This window comes from Perognathus longimembris, chromosome 20 (genome assembly GCF_023159225.1).
Source record: "Perognathus longimembris pacificus isolate PPM17 chromosome 20, ASM2315922v1, whole genome shotgun sequence".
Taxonomy (NCBI): domain Eukaryota; kingdom Metazoa; phylum Chordata; class Mammalia; order Rodentia; family Heteromyidae; genus Perognathus; species Perognathus longimembris.
Genome location: NC_063180.1, coordinates 16,403,222 through 16,425,762, shown reverse-complemented (window position 1 = coordinate 16,425,762; position 22,541 = coordinate 16,403,222). Strand labels below are relative to the sequence as shown.

Genomic DNA, 22,541 nt, shown 5'->3' with positions numbered 1-22,541 from the left:
GGATGCGGGGAGCAGCAGCTGCTGTGTGTGTGGTCTGTTTGCCCTCTCCCTACTGCCGGCCTCATGGCTGAATGGGGGCCCCTGCGCCCCAACCCCGGGCCCCCCTCACCACATCCAAGGGAAACAAAGCAAGGACGACGTTCTCTTTGGCTAGCTAGCCCATTTATTGGAGAACATTTTCCTTCTCTTGCTGTTTATCGTTGTCCCTGCTGCATCTGAATTTCTTGAGCCATGAGAACTTTCTAGCAACGTCTGTGACAGGAAGATCGCTGCCTTATCCCAGCCCTCCTGTGTCCCCCCTCCCCTCCCCCCACCTCAAATCCCGGTGCTGAGGAGAGCAGGATTTTTGTTTTCCTCTTCTGTCCTAAACCGCTGGGAAGTTCCCCTCAACACCACCTGGAAGTGAGCCAGGAAAGATGGGGACCGGCCTGTGGCTGTGTCTTCAACACAGCCCCTCGCCCCCTCGGGGGAGCGGGAAGGAGAACGAGCAAGGGAAGGACAGCGGGGAACTCAAGAAGTGGCTGGGCAGTGACCCCTGGAGAAAGGCAGGGTTGGGGGGGCCTGTAAACCCGGCTATGCCGTGGGGCCTAGGAGGGGGAAGAAGGGAATGGAAAGGGGTGGACGGCTGTTCTAGGCCAGCCTCAGAGAAAACTTTTAAAGTTACCAAGACCTCCTGCCGATAAGCTGGAGCATAACAAACATTTCTATTGGGAAGGCAGCAAGAGGAGGATTGCAATCCGAGGCCCAGGGCAAAGACAAAAACAAAACAGCCGGTGGCTGGCACAGGGCCATCCCTCCTGGCTACTCGGGAGGCTGAGATCTGGAGGCGCGCAGGTTCAAAGCCAGCCTGGCAGGAAAGCCCATGAGCGTCTCACCTCCAATTCACCAGCAAAAAAAGAAGGAAGCGGCGCCGTGGCTCAAGCGGGTAGAGCGCCAGCCTTGAGCGACACAAGCTGGGAAGCAGCGCCCGGGGCCTGAGTTCAAAGCCAACGACCAACAGAAAGAAGGAAAAAAAATTTTAAAAAAACCTATCCAAAATAACAAACTAAAGCAAAAAGGGGGCTGGGGGCGTGGCTCAGTGGTAGAGCAGCGGCTTACAAATCCCGGTGGTCCCCACCGCCCCCACCAAACGAAATCAGGCTCTGGGTCAGCTGTGCCTGGAGTCACCCCAACTTCCCGCTACGCTGCGGGGGTCCGGCCTGCCTGTCTGCAGCCAAGCGCGCTCCTGGACACCCTACTTCCATCTCCCAGGTCCCCAGGGGTGCCCCCCCCCTCCCCTGGCTCAGGCCTGCCTCTGCCCCCCTCCGCCCTTCCCCTTCAGCTCCAGGCTGCTGTCCCCACGCTGGGGGGGCCTGCCCCCTACCAGCCTCCACAGAAGGTTCCGGAAGTCAGCCTGGAAGTGGGAGGAGGAGAAGTAGTAGACGAGGGGGTCCACGCAGGAGTTGAGGGTGCTGAGCAGCAGCACGTAGCCCCGCCACGCCGGGCTCACCCCCTGCACGAACCCCACCACGTGCGACGCGTTGTAGGGCCCGAAGCACAGCAGGAAGTTGAGCAGCGTGGCGGCCACGAGCCCCATCACGCGGCTCCTCCGGCGCCGGCTGGCCCCCCCGGCTCAGCAACCACACCAGGCGGCCGTAGCAGTAGGTGGTGATGAGCAGGGGCGCCCCGAAAGCACCACCGCCATGGTCAGCCGCACGGGCAGCACCACGGCCAGCTGGTCCTCTCGGAAGTCCAGGTAGCACGTGCCGTTGCTCCCTTGGCTCTGTGACGTGTTTCCGGAGAACTCCGCCACGTAGATCACGCTGCAGTGGGCCCAGGACAGCAGCCAGCAGGCGGCGCTCGCCAGGCCGGCCTGGCCCGCGCGGGGCCCGCGCGCGGTACCACAGCGGGTAGGCCACGCTCAGGTAGCGCTCGGCGCTCACGGCCGCCAGGAAGAGCGACGTGAGGTAGAAGGTGGTGTAGAAGAGGAAGCTGCTGAGCGGGCAGAGCAGGAAGGGCAGCGGCCAGCGCAGGCCGCTCGCCGCCTCCGCCATGCGGAACGGCAGGAAGAAGAGCAGCAGCAGGTCGGACAGCGTCAGGTTGAGCAGCAGCACGTCCACCGCCGCGGGGCGCCGGCGCAGCTTGCCCACGAACACCACCAGCGCCAGCGCGTTCAGCGGGAGCCCCGCCGGCGAACGCCACCAGGTACACCGAGAAGTACAGCCAGTGGTGGCCCGCAAAGTACACCCTGTCCGCAGGCGACCCCATGCCGCCGGACACTGGGGGGGCTGGAGGGGGGGGGGAGAGAGAGAGAAGGGGGGGGTTCATCTGAGTGTGAAACAGGAGGAGGGGGGCAGCCCAGGGCTGGGAAGGGGGATTTCATCGGCTCAGGGACAGGGCTGGGAATGTGGCTCGGTGGTAGAGTGCTTGCCTAGTACGCGTGAAGCCCTGGGTTCGAGTCCTCAGCACCACATAAAATAGAAAAAGCCGGAAGTGGCGCTGTGGCTCAAGTGGCGGAGTGCTAGCAAAAAGAAGCCAGGGACAGTGCTCAGGGCCCTGAGTTCAAGAAGCCCCAGGATTGGCAAAAAAAAAAATAATAATAATAAAATAAAATAAAGAGAAGTAGAATGAGCCATAGTTCATGCATATTTTGATGTTGAAAATAAAGGTTGTAATTATTCTAATGGAAAATGAGGTAAGTGAAGGAGTACTTGCTCCACTGGGTAGGAGCAGTGTCATGCTGGCAGCCCCCGAAGTCACTCACCTCCCGGGCAGGGCCGGCCTGGGTTCCTGGGCTCTCGGCTCCTGCGCCACCCGCCTCCTCTTCCCCACGCCAGCCCCTGCAGTCCACAGCACCGCGCTATTTATCCACACCGAGCCTGATGGGGCGGCTCGCGGCGCTGACCCGCCCGCCCAGGAGCAGAGGCCAGACCGCCGTGCGGGCAGGCTCCATCCATCAGACCGTATGCAAAAGGAGAGAGCAAATTCCACCACAGGGCCTGCCCCCCTCCCCACCCCCCCCCCCCGCCTCCCCCCTCCCTATCCCCTCCCCTCCCCCCAGGGCCTCTTCTCCTTCTCCACTTCCCAGAGCACTGACCCTCGTCCTGGGGGCCCAGCGCCCCAGCAATCACTGGGACAGTCTCAGAGATGAAAATGGACACACCCAAGCCCGGTGTGGTGGCTCACTCCTGTCATCCCGGCTACTCAGGGGGCTGAGAGCTAGAGGATCAAAGCCAGCCCAGGCAGGAAAGTCCATGAGACTCTCATCTCCCTTGAACCACCAAAAGCTGAAAGTGGAGGTGTGACTCAAGTGGTAGAGCACTAGCCTTGAGTGGAAAAAACTCAGGGACAGCGCCCAGGCCCCAAGCTCTAATACTATGAGGAGAGAGAGAGAGAGAGAGGGAGAGAGAGAGAGAGAGAGAGAGAGAGGAGTAACCTGCACATGCTACAACATACCAGACCCCTTCCCCCCTCCAAGGGAGGGAAAAAAAAAACAGGCAGGTAAAAAGCAAGCCAGACACAAAAGGCACACAATCTGTATAATTTCATTTACATGAACGACTCAGAATAGGCTTTTTTTTTTTTTTTAAGAGCTAGAGGTTGTCTTGGGAACCTGGCACAGTAATGAACCAAACAAGAGCAGAAAAAGGGATTGTACTGGGAGGGTGGAATCTTCTGGAACAACATCATCTTCTGGCATATGCTCTGTATATGTACTCGGAATTGCTGGCACCTTCCTGAGCCCAGGTCAGGTGACTGTCACTGTAGGCAAATTGACTCTCCACGAGGCTGTTAAAAAGTAGAACAGCAAACAAAAAGTCTTTGGGCACCAGGCACCGTTGGCTCACACCTGTTGTCCTAGCTACTCAGGAGGCTGAGATCTGAGGACCAGGGTTCAAGGCCAGTCCAAGCAGCAAAGTCCATGAGACTCTCCAATGAACCACCAGAAAACTAGAAGTGGCGCTGTGGCTCAAAGTGGTAGCATGCCAGCCTTGAGCTGAAGAGCTCAGGGACAGCACTGACAGCCCTGAGTTCAAGCCCCACATGGACAAAATAATCGAAAATATCTTTTTTGGAAGCTAAAGGAGGGCATAATCAGGTTATTATATTAAGCGGAGCACACCGGTAGTTATCCCTGTAATACCAGCTAACTCAGGAGGATGAGATCTGGAGGATCTTGGTTCCAAGCCATCCCCGGGGGGCAGAAAAATCCATGAGACTTTTTTATTTTTGTCATTTGTGGGGATTGAACTCGGGGCCTGGGCTCTGTCCCTGAGCCTCTTTGTGCTCAAGGCTAGTGCTCTACCATTTGAGCCACAGTGCCACTTCTGGTTTTTAAGTAGTTAATTGGAGATAATGCCCGGGCTGGCTTCAAACTGGGATCCTCAGATCTCAGCCTCCTGAGTAGCTGGGACAGCAGTCAGGAGTCCATGAGACTCACCTCCAGTGAACCAGCAAAAAGCCAGAAGGGCGCTGTGGCTCACGTAGTTGAGCAGTCATTTGGGCAGAATAGCTCAGGGGCAGTGCTCAGGTGGTGAGTTCAAGCCCCAAGACCGGTGCGTCCTTGCTCACACAAACACACACACACACACACACACACACTCACTTGGAGGAGATGGTTAGCACAAATTAGCCATGTAGCATACCACTGTCCACCAACTTCCTAGTCACATGCTGCCCCCTTGTGGTCGCAAGATGGTATGACGGGGCCTCTACATTTTTCCCTGCCTCTTCTTTCCAAGCTTAAAGGTTCTTTCTTGGGGTGATTTCTAAAGGGAATCTCCAGGCTGGTGCCACCCCCCACCTCACCTCCAGAGCCCCCTCTTCCTAGGAGTCCGGCGGCCTGTGGGTAGACAATCAGAAGGACCAGCAGGCAGCCCTCTTTCCCCTGCCTCCTGGCCACCCCCAGGCCCAGTGGGGGCAGCTACTTCTGGAAGGGCCCTCCCTGCGTTCTGGACACGCACACGGTTCCCCGTCTGGGGCCGGCCCCCAAGTATCCCGTCACCAGTGGGTTGAGGACCACGCTCCAGGCCCCCGTGATGAGCCCCAGCTTCCTCCAGGGCCCGCCCAGGCGGGGGTTCAGGAAGTCGGCCACGTTGGAGGCGTTGTAGGGGCCCAGGCAGAGCAGCAGGGTGAGCAGGGCGCCCCCCGCCACCCAGGCTGCGCGCAGCTTCCGCCGGTGGCTGAGCCCCGAGTGCGCCAGGGCGCGCAGGCAGCCCGCGTAGCTCAGCCCTGTCACCCCCAGGGGCACGAAGTACAGCAGGATGGAGAAACTGAGGCGGGCTGGGCCAGCCGAGGCTGGGTCCCAGGCTTCCAGGCAAACTGGGGACCCGTTGATAGGGGTGCTCATGCCCAAGGAGTGGGTGCTGTTGTCCAGCCAGCCCCCCGGGGCCTCGAGGCCCAGGACCAGCCCCAAGTGGCACAGCACCAGGGCCCAAATAAACACGCAGACACCCCAAGAATAGCGGGGTCTCCGGAGGGCCTGGTACCCGAAGGGGAAGGCAGCCCCCAGGTACCGGCCGGCGCTCAGGGCCGCCAGGAAGCCCCCGCCCGCGTAGAGGGGGGCAAAGTGGGCCAGGGCGAAGACGGGGCAGAGGCTGGGGGGCAGAGGCCAGGTCCCCGAGGCCAGGGCCTCCACGGCCTTCAGGGGCAGCGTGAGTGCCAGCAGCAGGTCGGAGCACCCCAAGTGCAGGGCGTACACCAGGCTGGGGGTGAGGCGGGGCCGGGCGTGGGTCATGGCGCCCCGGATGGCCAGCACGTTGAGTGGGAACCCCAAGGCGAAGGCAGCCACGTAGAGGGCAAAGGACAGCTGCGGGGGCAGGTCCATAGGGGCGGCGGGGGGCTCCGGTCCCCCAAATCCTCCTCCTCCTCACGCCGGCCTGGATCTCCTGAGGTCAGAGGCAGGGCGTGCAGCCTCCAGGCCTCCCCCTGCACTGTCGTCCAGCCGGCGAGGCGTCTTCTAAGATCAGGCTCTTTGGGGTGGGTGGGGGGGCATGTGCAGTCCTGGGAAGGGTGGCGGTGGGATCTCGCTTAGTCCCTGACACCTGAGAGAAGAACCCCGGCAGAGGACTCTGAGCAAGCAAGCAAGAACGTCCTCAGTGCCCTCACTGCCCCTCACCCCTGCCACCCTCCCCCCCATGAGTGTGCCCCCGACGACAGGCACGAAGGCCCAGAAGCTAAGAGGAGATGGGGGGCAGGCCGAGGGGGGGGGAGCAGGCCGAGGTGGGGAGAAGGGGACCCCAGAGCAGAGCTCTAAGGGCGAGTTTCTCAGTGTGTGTGGGGGGATTCGGGGGACCCCGCTGTAGATCAGGGGGGCCTGAGGGGCCCGAGGGGCGGGGTGGGGGAGAGGTGGGGAGCTATGGGGACTCACTGGCGCTGTGAGGTGTCTGTGGGGTTCACCGGTCCCCTTTTCCGGGCGGTTGGCGTGCACCCTGCGCTGGGCAGCGAGCCGGAAGGGCAGGAAGGGCGGGATGGGCGGGCGGGGGGTGGCCATTAGCCCCAGCTAGGCCTGCAGCTCCGGTGAGCAGCTAATGGGCGTCCCAGGCAGGCAGGGGGGCTGGACAGCAGGAAGGGGAGGGAGGGGCAGGGAGGAGGGAAGGGAGGGGTCAGGGAGGAGGAGGGAGGAGGAGGAGGGGCAGGGGAGGATGGGGAGGGGGTGGGGAGGGGAGGGGAGTGGGCTTGTGCTCCCCACAGCCCAGGTAGGGTGAGCTGGACCTGAAAGTGTGGCTTCCCCCCCCCCCCAGCCCAGGCCCACTTTCGGTGGCACTTCTGGGGGGCAGGGCAGGGAGCGAGAGCTGGGTTCTCCAGCTTCCCACTTCCCAGCTTTTATTTATTCATTTATTTTATTTTTTATTTTTTGTCAGTCCTGGGGCTTGGACTCAGGGCCTGAGCACTGTCCCCTGGCTTCTTTTTGCTCAAGGCTAGCACTCTACCACTTGAGACACAGCACCATTTCCAGCTTTTTCTATATATGTGGTGCTGGGAATCGAACCCAGGGCTTCATGCATGCTAGGCAAGCTCTTACCACTAAGCCACATTCCTAGCCCCTGAGCTTTCATTTTTATTATTTTATTTTTCTGCTGATCCTGAGATTTGAACTCAGGGCCTGGGCACTGTCCCTGAGCTTCTGTGCTCAACATTAGCACTCTACCATTTGAGCCACAGCGCCACTTCTGGTTTTAAGTGGTTCATTAGAGATGAAAGTCTCACAGCCTCTCCTGCCTGGGCTGGCTTTGAACCAAGGTCCTCAGATCTCAGCCTCCTAAGTTGCACACAACATGATAAGGAAAGAACCATTCCCCAGGTCATGTGGGAATCTTTGCTTCTCTCCCTCCCCACCCCCCCCCCCCACCATCTTCTCTGTCTCTCTGTCCCCCTTCTCTAGCTTTGGGATTTTTAAGAACTGTTTAACTTTGCGTGTGTGTGACACTAAGATTTGAACTCAGGCCTTTGCACTTGTTATGTGGGTGCCTACCACATAAGCCACACACCTCTAACTCTTATTTTTGCTGGCTTTTTATAAAAGTTTTCAAATAGGGCTTTGGGTTTCTAGCCTGGCTGGTTCGGACTATGGCTCTCCTCTGGGTGCTTCCGTCAAACTGGGATGCGCACAGAGAGGCTCAGGGACAGCACCTAGGTCCTGAGTTCAAGCCCCACAACCGACAGAAAAAAATCATAATGCATTCTGCCCTCTGGCCCGCTCCTCTTGCCCCTCCCCCCAATCCCTGCGTCCCTTTCCTCCTCCCAAATAGCTAGAGAAGAAAAAAGAAGCATGGGGAAGTAGTTCAAGGCTGGCCTCAATCCTCAACCCTCCCATTTGTGTAGCTGGGATTACAGGCATGTTCCAGAGCACCTGGGGAAACTAATCCTTACTGGCTTCCTTGCAAATCAGGTCCCTGCCTGGCTGTCAGCCCCACTGGGCGGCCTTCCCTGATCCTCTCCCCCACACCTCCACCCCCTGCACCCCACCTCTATTTGCACCTTGCTGTGGTCCCTTGAGCCTCCAGCCCTGTAGGGTCACGTGGGCTGGCCCCCTCGCTGCTGAGGCTGAGAGCTGAGCCTTCCTGCAGGGGGGGGTTCACCTGGGTCCCCCACCCCTGAGATCCAGGGGTCACCTGGATCCGGCCCCTACCCCTGAGATCCGGGTTCACCTGGGTCCCCTCCCCCACTCCTGAGATCTGGGGTTCACCTGGGTCCCCTCCCCCACCCCTGAGATCTGGGGTTCACCAAGGTTCCCCCGACCCCTGAGATCTGGGGTTCACCTGGGTCTGGCCCCCACCCCTGAGGTCCGGGGTTCATCTGGGTCCCCTCCCCCACCCTTGAGATCCAGGGTTCACCTGGGTCCGCCCCCCCCCGAGACCTGGGGTTCACCTGGGTCCCCCACCCCTAAGATCCAGGGTTCACCTCGGTCCCCCCCCACCCCTGAGATCCCCTGTGCTGAGGAGTCCCCAGCCCTCCTCCCCGTTTCCTGGACACCTGCTCTTGGTATCTCAGAAGAGCTGTTGACATTCTCTCCCCTCTGTCCTGAGTGCACCGGCCCCGCCCAGGAAGCCAGGCTGGCTCAGCGCTCCCTCAAGAGGACCTCGCCCCTGGAAACCTTTGGGGACCCCTGGATTAGATATCACAGAAGACTGGAACTGTACATGATCTGTGTGTGTGAGTGAGTGTGTGTGTGTGTGAGAGAGAGAGAGACAGACAGACAGACAGATAGAGACAGAGACAGAGACAGAGAGGCCAACTGAGCTTGGTGTAGCGGAAGAATAAAGACTGAAACTCCCCAGCTGGGCGCCGGTGGCTCACGCCTGTCATCCCAGCTACCCAGGAGGTTGAGATCTGAGGATCGAAGTTCAAAGCCAGCCAGGGCAGGAAAATCCATGAGACTTTTCTCTCCAATGAACCCGCAAAAAGCCAACAGTGGAGCTCTGGCTCAGTGTGGTAGAGCACCAGCCTTGAGCAAGCGTCACAGGACCACGACCCTGAGTTCAAGCTCCATGACTAACAACCCCCCTCCCCAAAAAAGGGACAAGATTATCCTACTGGCTGACTTGAGCACAGAATTGCCATGACTTCCCCCTGCGCCCCCCCATACCCCCACCCCACCCCCACAGACAGGCAAGAGACCTCTTGCTCTGGGGAGTTGTGAGCCCCTGTTTATTGAGCAGCTAGGCCCTCCGCTCCCCGCTCCCGCCCAGGCCCCGGTCACTGGCAGACATGTTCGAAGAAGAGAAGCAGCTGGGACTGTGCCTCTTTCTACCTCGTTTCTGTCCCTCCTGGGGACTCCCCCAGGGGCAGAAATTGGGCATCAAGTTATTGGCAGAGGCTGGGCACCAGTGGCTCACGCCTGTCATCCCAGCTCCTCAGGAGGCTGAGACCGGAGGATCATGGTTCAAAGCCAGCCTGGCAGGGAAGTCTGTGAGGCTCTGGTCTCCAATACACTGCTTGGCGCCACAAGTGGAGCTGTGGTTAAAGTGGTAGAGCTCCGGCCTTGAGCGACACAGCTAAGGGACAGCACCCAGGCCTGAGTTCCAGCCCCAGGACTGGCACCGAGGGAAAAAAAATAGTGACTGGGGGCAGAGGGTTCACCAGAACGGTCCGTAGGGGGCTGAATCCAGCAGGGTTGGGGGGGGCGTGGGACGTTGCACAGCCAGGGATTGCATGCACAGACAAACATATAATACACATGTCTGTATATGTACATGTGTGTATGCAGGCACTGAGTACGTGTGTTTGTGTGCATGTATGTGCATGTGCATGCTGAGCACATGCATATTGTATTCATGTGTGTGTGTCCATGTATGTGCAAGTGCAGATGCACATGTGTGTGCACGTGTGGATTTGTATACCTGCATGTGAGCATGTGCATGTGTGCTGTGAGTGTGCACATTGTACATATGTGTGCATGTATGCATGTTTGCGTGTGTGCCTGTGTTATGTGAGTGCACACACGTGTACAGTGTACATTTGTACAGGTGGTGCATTGCGTGTGTGTTTGTGTGCATGTGTTGGGAAAGCGCACACTCATGTGGGTTTGTGTGTGCACATGCATATCTGTGCCCGCGCGTGCCTGCGTGCGTGCACACCCGTGTGCGTGTGTTGCTGTGCATGCACGCGTGCGTGGGCACGCTGATGCGCGCGCAGCCCGTGCCGTCTGCGGCCGCGGCGGGTCAGCGCTGGGCGATGGTCACGTAGTCCACCTCCTCCTCCGCCGGCCGCGGCGGCCGCTCGCCGGCCCTGAACAGCACCAGCTCCGAGTAGTGCACCCCGTCCTCCTCGGCGCCCCCCGCCACGTTCTCGTAGTCACCCTGGGCAGACAGACACGCGGGCCGGGGTCGGGGGTCAGAGGGGTGGCCCCGGCCCCCTGCCAGTCACCCCGGCCCCCACCACTCTCCCTGCGGCCCCCCAAAGCCCAGGCAGGGAGCCCTGGTCAGCCCCCCGCGGTGCCGGCCCCTCAGACTGCACAAAATCCCAGACCAAGCCCCGGCCTCAGCTGCCGCCAGGGGCCCTGCGGGGCCCTGACTCTGCCCAGGCCAGGACCCTCCCCCCCACACCCCCCACCTCCAAGGCCCCCCACCCTCACGGTCCCCTTCTCACCGCCGGAGGCCTCTGAAGCACAGAATACGTGACCGCCTCATCCCCGCCCTCCGTGTCCGCGGTGCCCGGGTCCCTGTGGAGGGGGGGCAGATGGAGGGGCACCCCGAGGCCCGCCACCCAGGGCCCCAAGAGAATTCAGATAAAAATGGGGCAGGGCCGGCCTGTCATCCTAGCTATGCAGGAGGCCGAGATCCGAGGCTCAAGATTGGAGATTGGAAACCAGCAAGACTGATCTCCAAGGAACCAACAACAACAAAAACAAATGGAAGTGGAGGCTTTGGTTCAAATGGTAGAGCACTAGCCTTGACCAAAAAACCAAAAACAACGTAAGGCTAGCTCCCAGGCCGTGAGTTCAAGTCCCAGGATCGACACATGCCCACACCAAGTGTGACACTGCACACGCAGGCTCCTTGCTTGTTCCAGGCTTGGTTACACACCCAGAGAGATGCAGAGAGGAGGACACAGGGGCGGCGGGCACAAAGATGGCAGATGGGGCGCCGGCCCCGCCCCCCACATCCCGGGACTCAGTATTCACCCCTGTCTCGATGTGTCGGTCTCAGGAAACTGCAGGACAGCGTAGCTGACAGTGTCGTCCATCATGGGGTTCAAACAGCCGGTGGAGAGGGGGCCTTCTGAGCGGAGGGCCCGCCGCACCTGCGGGGAGAACAGCTTCATCTGGAGGCCCCCCAATTCCCTCCCGCAGCCTCCGACCCCCGAGGCCTCCCATGTGCGTGTGTGAGGGCGCATGTGTGTGCGTGTGTGCACCCAGGCTGTGATCCTCCTGCCTCTTGCTCTTCAATCGCTGGGATTACAGGAATGCATCATCATTCTAGGCCCCAAAAGATTTTTTTTCTTGTTGTTGTTGTTTTTTTTGGCCAGTCCTGGGGCTTGGACTCAGGGCCTGAGCACTGTCCCTGGCTTCTTTTTGCTCAAGGCTAGCACTCTACCACTTGAGTCACAGCACCACTTCTGGCTTTTTTCCATATACGTGGTGCTGGGGAATTGAACCCAGGGCTTCATGCCTACGAGGCAAGCACTTCACGGCTAAGTCACATTCCTAGTCCCAAGATTTTTTGGGTTTTTTTTTTTTTTAATGCCACTCCTGGGGCTTGAACTTGTGGCCTGGATGCTGTCTCTTGAGCTTTCTTCACTCTAGGCTGGCGCTCTACCACTTGAGCCACAGCACCACTCCTGGCTTTTGACTGATTCATTGGAGATAAGAGTCTCGGGGCTGGGGATATAGCCTAGTGGCAAGAGTGCCTGCCTCGGATACACGAGGCCCTAGGTTCCATTCCCCAGCACCACATATACAGAAAACGGCCAGAAGTGGCACTGTGGCTCAAGTGGCAGAGTGCTAGCCTTGAGCAGGAAGAAGCCAGGGACAGTGCTCAGGCCCTGAGTCCAAGGCCCAGGACTGGCCAAAAAAAAAAAAAAAAAAGAGTCTCATAGTCTTTCCTGCCCAGGCTTTGAGCCAGTTTTCAGATCTCCGCATCCGGAGTGGCTGGGACTACAGGCGTGCTCCACCGTTCTCCACGCCCCGGCCTACCTTTGTATTTCTCACAAAGAAGTTTTGACTGCTGGAACTTTCCTGAAGGCCTTGCCGGCTCTGGCTCCTTCTCCATCTGAAAAATAAAGGCTTCCTGAGAGGAGGTTGAGTCAGAGAGGGGAAACCGAGGCCCACAGACTTTGGGATGGCATGTCCAGGAGGAGGAGACCTGGGGAGGGGGTGGGAAGGAGGAGGGCCGCAGAGCCCGAGCGGGAGGACCTCACTTGTGACGAAGCTTTATCCCCCAGATGGCCACGATGACGAGGGCCATGCAGCACCCGATTCCCACGGCTGTTCGCCTGCCGATGGTCTCCGGGCTATCTAGTGGAGAAACAAATCCCGGGAAGTCTGGCGTCCTGGCGCACGCCTGTCATCCCAGCGTCTCAGGAGGCTGAGATCTGAGGATCCCAGTTCCAGGCCAGCCCAGACAGGAAAGTCCCTGAGACTCTGATCTCCAGGGAACCGGCAAGAAGCCAGAAGCGGCGCTGTGGCTTGAAGAGGTAACAACAAAGACAAAGCTCAGGGACAGCGCCCAGGCCTTGAGTTTGAGTCCCACTGCCACTAGTATTGATGAGATTAAAAAAGAACAATAACAACTACGATGGTGCGGGGAGTGGGGGTCACCCCGGAGCAGCTTGGTCTGAAGGGTAAGGAGAGCCCCGTGCTTACAGTAGACGGTGAGGGTCTGGGGGGCCGAGCGGCCGCTGCCCAGCCGGTTGGCGCCCTGGCACCAGTAGGGCCCCGAGTGCTGCACCTGGGCGGGCTCCAGTCTGAGCGTCGGGCCCGAGAACTGGAGGTCCTGGCCGTCGCCGTGGAACCAGGCGAACTGCCACACCGGGGGGTTGGCATCGCCCTCGCATGTCAGAAAGACCTTCCTGCCCTCCATCACGCCGCCCGGGGGGCTGATCGACACGCGCAGCTTCCGTGGGGCATCTGCAGGGAGAAACTGAGTCAGGCTGACCGGCCACACGCAGCCTTCAGGGGGCATCACTGAGGGAAACTGAGTTAGGCACCTCCCCGCGCTCCGGGGCCACGCCCCTCCCCCGGACCACGCCCACGCGCTGTTGGGCCACGCCCCTCCCTCCGGGGCCACGCCCCGCGCTCCTGGGCCACGCCCCTCCATCCAGGGCCACGCCCCGTGCTCCTGGGCCACGCCCTTTCCTCCAGGGCCACCCCCCCCACCCCCGCGCTCCTGGGCCACGCCCCTCCCGTCCAGTACCAGGCCCACCGCACTCCTGGGCCACGCCCCCTCCAGGCCACGCCCTGCTCCTTGGCCACGCCCCTTCATGGCCACGCCCCCTCCCTCCAGGGCCACTCCCTACCCCCCCCCGCGCTCCTGGGCCACGCCCCTCCCTCCAGTGCCACGCCCCCGCGCTCCTAGGCCACGCCCACTCACTCACACAGAACCTGGACGGCGCGGGCCAGGGACGCTGTGCTGCCCACGGCGTTGCTGGCCTCGCAGCTGTAGGTGCCCGCGTCCTCGGGGGTGATGGCGGCCAGGACCAGCTCTGGCCCCTCGGCCACGCTGCTGCCGTTCCTCATCCACTGCACGCGTGTGGCCGCGGGCCGGGCCCCCGACATGGTGCAGTGCAGGACCACGTGCCGGCCCTCGTGCAGCTCCCCCGGGGGTCTCTGCTGCACCTGCACGCCGCGCGGGGCATCTGCAGACACGGGAAGGCGGGGGGGGGGGAGAGGGCAAAGGGGACGGGGGAGGGCAGGAGGGACGCAGGGGTGGGGGACAGGGGAAACAGGGGTGGAGGCAGGGGGGACATGGAGGTGGGGGCAGGGCGGATGAGGGTGGAGGTGGAGGACAGGGGGACACAGGGGTGGAGGGCAAGGGGGACAGAGGCCTCGTCACCTCCACCAGCTCCCCTCCTGTGCCCCAGGACCAGAGTGGCCTGCCACCCCAGCTCCCGCACTTTCTCTCTCTTTCTTTCTCTCGCTCTTTCTCTCTCTCTGTCTCTCTCTCTTCTCTTCTCTTCTCTTTCTCTCTGTGTCTGTTTCTCTCTCTCTCTTCTCTTCTCTTTCTCTCTGTGTCTGTTTTTTTGTACATGTGCCAGTCCTGAGGCTTGAACTCAGGGTCTGGGCGCTGTCCCTGAGCTCTTCTTCAAGGCTGGCGCTCTACCACCTGAGCCACAGCACCCCTTCTGCTTTTCTGGTGGTTCAGTGGAGATCAGAGTCTCCAGGCCTTCCCTGCCCAGGCTGGCTTTGAACCTCAATCCTCAGATCTCAGCCTCCTAAGTAGCTATGATGACAGGTGTGAGGAGCCACTGGTATCTGGCCTCAGCTGTGTGCTTGAAGATGTTTACCCCAACACCCCAGCGCCCCCCCCCCCCGGTGCTCACACTGGACGTCCAGGCTGACAGGGGTCCCCCAGGAGCACCACTGGTTACACGCCGCACAGGCCACGGGGCCGGCGTCCCAGGCCACCCTGGGAATGGTCAGCACCCCTGGAGTGGGCTCCAGCCAGGGCCCGCGGGGGTGCCACTCGAAGCGCGTGACTTGGGGATTGCTGGAGTTGTAGTGGCAGGACAGGGTCACAGGGTCGCCTTCCCGGATGGCGGCAGAGGTCTCAATCACGGCTTCCACCATCTTGGGAGCATCTGGAACAGAACGGAGAGGCCCGTCATGCCCTGGGCTGATGCTCCTCTTGCCTCCTTCACGCCCCACCCCACCCCACCATTTCTATACAGCACCCCAATCTATCCTGACCACACCCAGGGCCTCCCTCTCAGGCCGGGCTGCAGGGGTGGCACGTGGCCATGCATGCCCATGCTGGTAGGCCTCGGTTTACCCATTTGTCAAACAGGTTCTGTCTAGACCTGCAGGATGGGGTGTCCCTACCCACTGGGGTTTGTTTTGGGGGGTGGGAACATCATCTAAGGGTCTGAGGTTCAAAAGTAGGGGTTCTCTGTGTCCCAAGGTCAAGTCCGCCCCAGGATGGTGTTAAGGAAGAGCTAAACAAGGGCAAGCAGTGGCAGTGACAGTCTGCCGGGAGCCCCCAGGTAGAGCGCTGCCACCTTGCAGTTCATTCGTTCGCTCATTCACTCATTCATTCATTCACTCATTCAACAAAAGTCTAGCTAGCTGGGCACTGGAGGCTCACGCCTGTCATCCTAGCTACTCAGGAGACTGAGATCCGAGGATGGCAGTTCAAAGCCAATCTGGGCAGAAAACTCTGTGAGACTCTGATCTCCAATGAACCACCAGAAAGCCGGACGTGGCGCTGTGGCTACAGCACTAGCCCTGGGCACAAAAGCTCAGAAACAGTGCCCAGGCCCTGAGTTCAAGCTCCGGAAGGGACTGGCACCTCCAAAATAAAACACCTGCCACCCACCCATGAGCTCACACAGGGTGTACGCGGGGGGGGGGGGGGCGGGGGCTGGCTACATTTTCCTCTTCACCCACGCAGCTTGGGCCTGTGCCCCCCATCTTCCTGCCTTCCTCCGCCCCCCCCCCCAACCACCACCCTGGGGCCTCACACTGCACATCCAGCCGGGCGGGGGGCCCCATCGGCCCAGTGCCAAGGCTATTGCCCGCCAGGCAGGTGTAGGAGCCGGCGTGGCGGAGGAGGACACGGGGGATGTAGACCTTCTCCCCCGCTTCCCCGGCCAGGGCCGCCCCGTCCAGGAACCAGCTGAAATTCCTCGCCGGAGGATTGGCCGGGGCCACGCACACCAGCTCCACCGACGTGTTCTCCTTAGCCGGCGACGGGTGGATGTGCACCGTGGAAGGTTCTGGAGCATCTGGAAGATGGGGGGTGGGGGGGGCGGGCAGACAAGTTGGAGAGGTGAGAATCTGTCACTTCCTTGGAGGGGGCCCTGCCCCTGTCTCCCACTCCTCCCCCTCCCCCCTCCCCCAGACTCACACAGCACATGGAGGGCCAGCTCTTCCGACAGCCCCAGGCCCACACCGTTGGTGGCGCCACACTGGTACTTCCCGCCCATGGCCCTGGTGACTGAGGGCAGGACCAGATTGAGGGTGTCCTTTCCCCCCAGGGGTGTCCCGTCCTTCCGCCATGACAGGGTCGTGTACTGGGGATAGCTGCTGGTCACCCAGCATGTCATGGTCACCGTCTCTCCCTCCTTCACTGTGGCGTCACTGGGGCTGACCGCAATGTTCACTTTTGGGGTATCTGTGGGAAAGAGTGGCTATGAACGGGGGGACAGGATGTCCTCAGTAAGCCCCCACCTGCTGCCAGTCCTCCAGGACTCTTAACTGGGTGCTGTCCCTGAGCTCTTCATGCAAACCTGGTGCTCTACCACTTGAGCCACAGCACCACGTCCTGGGTTTTTTTTTTCTAGTGGTTCATTGGAGGTAAGAGTCTCGCAGGCAGGAACGCCCAGGCTGGCTTTGAACCACGATCCTCCTTATCTCAGTTTTCTGAGTAATGGGAATTATAGGTGTGGGTCATCGCCACCCAGCTAAATGCCAGTTTAAGAAAGCAGGGGTGGGGTGGGGCTGGGAATGTGGCCTAGTGGTAGAGTGCTTGCCTAGCATGCATGAAGCCCTGGGTTCAATTCCTCAGCACCACATAAATAGAAAAAGCCAGAAGCGGCGCTGTGGCTCAAGTGGCAGAGTGCTAGCCTTGAGCGGGAAGAAGCCAGGACTGGCAAAAAAAACCCCACAAAAACAAAGAGAGAGAGAGAAAGAGAGAGAGAGAGAGAGAGACACACACACACACACACACACACACACACACACAGAGAGAGAGAGAGAGAGAGAGAGAGAGAGAGCGATCTCTACCTGAAACAATGTTCTGTGTTTCCTTGCTCATCTACCTCTGGAGCAGTGCTAGCTCACTGCTGTGTCCTCCAGCCCCAAGCCGACAGCCATGTTAAGGCCTGGGGCCTAGTAGGGCCACTGTAAGTATGTACTGAATGAATGAAGACACAGAAACTGTGGAAATTTTTTTTTTTTTGCTGGTCCTGGGCCTTGGACTCAGGGCCTGAGCACCGTCCCTGGCTTCTTTTTGCTCAAGGCTAGCACTCTGCCACTTGAGCCACAGCACCACTTCTGGCCGTTTTCTATATATGTGGTGCTGGGGAATCGAACCCAGGGCTTCATGTATACGAGGCAAGCACTCTTGCCACTAGGCCACATTCCCACCCCTGTGGAAACTTTTAATTTAAGGGGAGACCAAACACACCTCCTTGGATGATCCTAAAGCTCACCATTGCTTGGTGAGCTTGCAACTGGTTTGTACCTTAATACATTTATTTATATTTAATTTTTTTGTGGTGCTGGGAATGGAACCCATAGCCTTGTGTTTATTCCTTAAACACACTACCATGACTGAGCTACCACTCCGGGCTTTGGTTTTATGAGATAGTCTCGCTATACAACCTCAGCCTGGCCTCAAGCTTGCGATCCTCCTGCCTCAGCCTTCCCGAAAGGCTGGGATTACAGGCGTGGCTCACCACACCAGGCTTGTGATTGTCCTATAGCTACAGGCCCCAGGGGAGGCTGCGGTGGATCTGTGTGTCCTGAAATGGCAGGGCTGACAGCTGGAGCGTGGGGAGAGGCTGGGCTCTTAGGTGACTGGCGGGTTGGGGGGGTGGAAGTGACGAGGACATGGCGGGGCAGGGGGTGGGGGGGAAACTCACGCTTCACACTCAGCTGCACGGAGCCCTCAGAGAGGACGGCAGAGGAGTTCTTGACCTGGCAGGTCAGCATCTTCCCGTGGTCAGTCCACTGGGCCTGGAAGGTGAGATCGCTGCGGGTATAGACGGACTCGGTGGAGAGGGAAACGGAGGTGCGAGCGTCGCCCTCCTGCGACCACTGCAGCTGAATGGGGTACCCCAGGCAGGCGAATTCCAGCTGGCAGGTCACCACGAGGGTCTGCGACTCCCGGATTTCCTTGGGGAGCTGGATCCGAGGTGGGAGAGGCGTCTCTACAAGACAGAATGGCCGGCGCGGGTGCTCACGCCTGGCATCCCAGCTCCTCAGGAGGCTGGGATTGGGAGGACCACAGTTCAAAGCCAGCCTGGGCAGAAAAGCCTCTAGAACTCTTATCTCCAGTAAGCCACCAGAAAACCAGAAGTGGGACTGTGGTGGAGCAAAGGCTCAGGGAGGGCTGGGGATATGGCCTAGTGGTAAAGTGCTCACCCTGGGTTCGATTCCTCAGCAGCACATATATAAGAAAAAGCCAGAAGTGGCGCTGTGGCTCGAGTGGCAGAGTGCTAGCCAGAGACAGTGCTCCGGCCCTGAGTTCAAGGTCCAGGATGGGCAAAAAAAAAAAAAGACAGAAGGGCAGTGCTAGAAGCCTGGGGGGAGGGGGTTTTGGGGGGCTGGAGGCCTGGGGAGGGCTGGAAGCTGGAGAGTGGGGCTGGGGGTGGGGCTGGAGGCATGGGGGGCTGGAAGCTGGGGAGTGGGGCTGGAGGCGGTTGGGGGGGGCCTGAAAATCATGGAGCAGAGTACTTCCCCCCTTCCCCATGTAGATTACAGGGATCCCCCTTGCAGGCCACTCCCTCCCCGCTTGCTTGCCCAGCCAAGGGGCCTTGGGGCAGTAATTTTGGGGAGTAGTGCTTGATACTTAACTTGGTCCTGGTGCTTCTCTTCGGGGTACTTTCAAAATCCTCCCTCCTATCACCCCTGAGTAAATTTGTGTGTGTGTGTGTGTGTGTGTGTGTGTGTGTGTGTGTGTGACAATACGGGAACTTGAACTCAGGGCCTCGCACCTGCTCTTTGGCTTTTTCTGCTCAAGATCAGAGCCAAATCTCTCCAGGGCCTGGGCACCGTCCCTGAACATTTTCTGGCCAGTGCTCTGCCAATCTGTTTCGTGGTTCACTGGAAATGAGGGTCTCCTAGACTTTCCTCCCTGGGGCTGGCTTGGAACCACCACCTTCCAGATCACAGGAGTAGCTAGTGTGGCAGGTGGGAGCCACCGGTGCCCTCATCCCTTGTGCGGCCCTCCTCCCTGGCCGCCCGGCCTCTCCCGCTCCCTCCTCCCACCCTCCTGAGAGACTCACTGGACACGTTGAGATAAATTGGCTCCATCCATTTCTGTTCCTTCCCGGACCTCAGCCTCAGCCCCAGCTTGCCGCTGTCTTGTACCGTCACGGGGTTGAGACGCAGGGTGCAGTTTTTAGATTTGTCTCCCAGGAACTGGGTCCTCCCCTGCTGTGGGGGGAACACCCCAACCTCCATGTTTTTGTAGAGGACAGTCCCGTTGAAGTCCTGGGCGAGCTTGTGGTAATCGTAATCTTGCAGCAGGGACAGGTACTCCAGGGTCAGCTTGTACTCAGGGATCGTGTACCGGCACGGAATCCACACGCACGCCCCCTCCCAGGCATAGAGGGTTTTGGGGTGCTCAATCCTCCAGGGCTGATTAATTACCCCAGCCGTTGAATCAGACCAAGCCAGGTGCTCTGAAACAGTGATCAGAAAACCAGGAGGCGCCATGGGGACCACGGAAAGGCCAGGCACAAACCAACGCCAATCCCGCCCCCCCTCAGCCCTGCCCAGGCTCCCACCAGCCTCAGACCTTACCCATAAGGAGCCAAAGAAGAAGGATGGGCATGGCGTCCTGACTGGATGAGGGTCTGGGGCTGCTGGGGCGGGGGGTGCGCGAGGGGCGGGGATTATCTTTGAGGTCTGCCTGGAATTAAAATAAAGTTTAAGAAAAAATTCCATCTCCAAGCCAAGGCCAGGCCTGATGGCTCACACCTGTCATCCCAGCTACTCAGGAGGCTGAGATCGAGAGGATCGCAATTTGAAGCCAGCCTGGGCAGGAAAGTTTGGGAGGCTCTTATCTCCAATGAACCACCAGAAAACCGGAAGTGGCGCTGTGGCTCAACTAGCCTCAAGCACAAAAGGAGCCCAGGGGTAGGGGTAGTGCCTGAGTTCAAGCCCCAGGACCAGGAAAAAAAAAAAAAAAAACAGCCCAGAGAGAGTGAGGTCCTGAGTTCAAGCCCTAGCAGAAACACACACGTGCGTGTACACACACATACATGCCACATACACACTGCTGGTTAATAGAATATAGCTTTGAGCTGGGGGGAGGGGGGATTGCAGTTTTGCAGACCTATCCTGGTGTCTCTTGGTCTGTGTTAGTAAGGTTGCCTTCTACCATTCCACACTTCATGTACATGTGGGTACACGCATGGGTGTGTGTGTATACACGCGCATGTGTGTGCTGGTCCTGGAGCTTAAACTCAGGGTCTGGGCACTGTCCCTGAGCCTTTTTGCTCTGGCTCAAGGCTCATTAGTATCCTACCACTTGAACCACAGCTCTACTTTCGGCTCTTTTGCTGGTTCATTGGAGTCTCACAGATGGGCTGGGAATGTGGCCTAGTGGCAAGAGTGCTCGCCTTGCATACATGGAGCCCTGGGTTTGATTCCTCAGCACCACATTTAAGCCAGAAGTGGCGCTGTGGCTCAAGTGGCAGAGTGCTAGCCCTGAGCAAAAAGAAGCCAGGGACAGTGCTCAGGCCCTGAGTCCAAGGCCCAGGACTGGCCAAAAAAAAAAAAAAAAACCAGCCTCACAGACTTTGCTACCCAGGCTGGCTTTGAACAGCGATCCTAAAGATCTCGACCTCCTGAGTGGCTACCATGACAGGTGTGAGTCACTCTTTTACATGCAGCTAAATTTACAGAGTGAAACTGAACTCTCTGCAGTGGGGGGCGGTGAGCCCCGGGGGAGCAGGCAGGATGTGCCCTCTTGAGTGAAGTGTGTCTCCGGTGTCCGCGGTCCCCGCCAGGTCCCACGCCTTGGACCTCAGGAGCAGCCTGCGCTCTGGCTGCGTGGCCCCGGACCCGCGCAGTCTGAGGGCCAGCCTGGGGCAGGGACAATGGGGGGGGGGGTAGGGGGCTAGTCCATCGCTAAAAGCAGAAATGGGAGGGGGGGACAGGTGGGCCGAAGAACCACCTCTATCTCAATTAGAGGCCATCTCCGCGCTGCAGGGCAGCAGGGCAAACCATGCTTCAGCCACACACAAAAAAGTCCTCAAGCTCTCCATCACTTGAGTTCAAGAGTCGAACAAAGCCGGGAGCCAGTGGCTCACGCCTGGCATCCTAGACATGAAGGAGGCCGAGACCCCGAGGATCCTGAGTCAAAGCCAGCCCCGGCAGGGGAACCCATGAGACTCATCTCTAATTAACTAGCCAAACCCTGGAAGCGGAGCTGTGGCTCAGGTGGTAGAACACCAACCAGCCTTGAGCACAAAAGCTCAGGGATGGTGCCCAGGCCAGGAGTTCAAACCCCAAGGACTGGCATCAAAAAAGAAGAGAGAGGGGGGGAGGGGGAATCTGGGTACCATCCGGTACCCACCCATTGTACCTCAAACCAGAGGGAGAGAAGGGGATGCACTCCCCCCCATCCTGACCACCCCATCCTTGCTTGTTGAATGGAAAAAAAAAAAAGCAAAAACAAGCACACACAAGAAACAAAACCAAGCACCCCGTACTTGCCACCCGCCTTTGCTCTCGTGCTTTGCTCTCGCAGCTCCCAGCAGGGTCTGAGGGTAAAAAGGGGAACAGCAGGGCCTTGGGGACAGATTTCACCCTTGCTCGGCCACACCCCTTCCTCCCTGTGGCTACCAGGGACCCTCCCCCCACAAACACGGTGACCCCCAGGAGGGGGTGGAAGGTAGTCTTGGCCATCATCTGCCAGGTCTGAGTTGGGGGATCTAGTTCTTGCTTGCTTGCTTTTTCGGTTGGTTGCGGGGCTTAAACTCAGGGCCTGGGTGCTGCCCCTGAGCCCTTTGGCTCAAGACCAGTGCTCTACAGCCCCACGTCCAGCTTTCTGGTAGTTCCTTGGAGATCAGTCTCTCAGACTTTCCCAGCTCTCGGGAAATGCTTAAGAGCCAGAGCAGCCCTGGAGCTGGAGGAGAAACTGATCCCTTGGAGGTTGGCTGACTCGATCCCTCGCAGCAGGAATAGCTGAAGCCAGGCCTGGCACTGACCCTCCGGCAGCCCCTCCGTGGCCGCAAAGCTCTGGGGCTCTGGAGTGAAGAGGGCAGCTTGTCTGAATGAAGCTCCGAGGGCGGTGAAAGTCTCGAGATTGAAACCTGAGCACTTCTCCCAGCTCATTGCGGGCCTCGGGGGCAGGAGCGAGTCAGCAAGCCGGGCACCAGCACTCACACCTGCAATCCCAGCTTCTCAGGAGGCTGAGACCCGAGGATCATGGTTTGAAGCCGGTCTCAGGCAGGGAGGCCCATGAGACATTTTTCTTTTTAGCGGTGGGGCTTGAACTCAGGGCCTGCGCTGTCCCTGAGCCTCTTCTTGCTCAAGGCTGGCACTCTACCACTTTGCGCCACAGCACTACTTCCGGTTTCCTGATGGATCAATGGAGGTAAGAGTCTCAAGAGGACTTTCCTGCCTGGGCTGGCTTCAAACCAGGATCCTCAGCTCTCAGCCTCCAGAGTAGCTAGGATTACAGGGGTGAGCCACCAGTGCCCGGCTCCCATGAGACTCCTATCCCCAA

At 59.3% G+C, this 22,541-nt stretch overlaps 2 protein-coding genes and 1 pseudogene across 2 annotated transcripts; all 3 read right to left on the bottom strand.

Moving 5' to 3' along the window:
- Positions 1–1,282: 1,282 nt before the first annotated feature.
- On the bottom strand, positions 1,283–2,247 carry LOC125338923 (annotated as a pseudogene).
- Positions 2,248–4,747: 2,500 nt separating this feature from the next.
- Positions 4,748–5,806, bottom strand: Ffar1 (free fatty acid receptor 1). Its single transcript, XM_048329786.1, has one exon. The coding sequence runs from the start codon at positions 5,804–5,806 to the stop codon at positions 4,904–4,906; it is 903 nt and encodes a 300-aa protein (XP_048185743.1). The 3' UTR covers positions 4,748–4,903.
- Positions 5,807–10,130: 4,324 nt separating this feature from the next.
- On the bottom strand, positions 10,131–19,519 carry Cd22 (CD22 molecule). Its single transcript, XM_048329958.1, has 12 exons — positions 19,087–19,519; positions 17,722–18,009; positions 15,984–16,250; positions 15,598–15,861; positions 14,461–14,718; positions 13,516–13,776; positions 12,785–13,048; positions 12,340–12,436; positions 12,116–12,191; positions 11,105–11,223; positions 10,570–10,642; positions 10,131–10,280 (listed from the first exon to the last, which is right to left on the bottom strand). The coding sequence occupies exons 1-12, from the start codon at positions 19,517–19,519 to the stop codon at positions 10,143–10,145; spliced, it is 2,538 nt and encodes an 845-aa protein (XP_048185915.1). The 3' UTR covers positions 10,131–10,142.
- Between the last annotated feature and the right edge of the window lie 3,022 nt (positions 19,520–22,541).

Excerpts from the sequence above, each read along its gene's own strand:
- Ffar1 (XM_048329786.1), bottom strand. The coding sequence starts at position 5,806 with ATGGACCTGCCCCCGCAGCTGTCCTTTGCCCTCTACGTGGCTGCCTTC.
- Cd22 (XM_048329958.1), bottom strand. The coding sequence starts at position 19,519 with ATGGCGCCTCCTGGTTTTCTGATCACTGTTTCAGAGCACCTGGCTTGG. Across the intron at positions 15,862-15,983 it reads GCTGGCCCTCCATGTGCTGT|ATGCTCCAGAACCTTCCACG; the intron begins GTGAGTCTGGGG and ends CCCATCTTCCAG. Across the intron at positions 12,437-12,784 it reads CCAGACCCTCACCGTCTACT|ATAGCCCGGAGACCATCGGC; the intron begins GTAAGCACGGGG and ends TTTCTCCACTAG.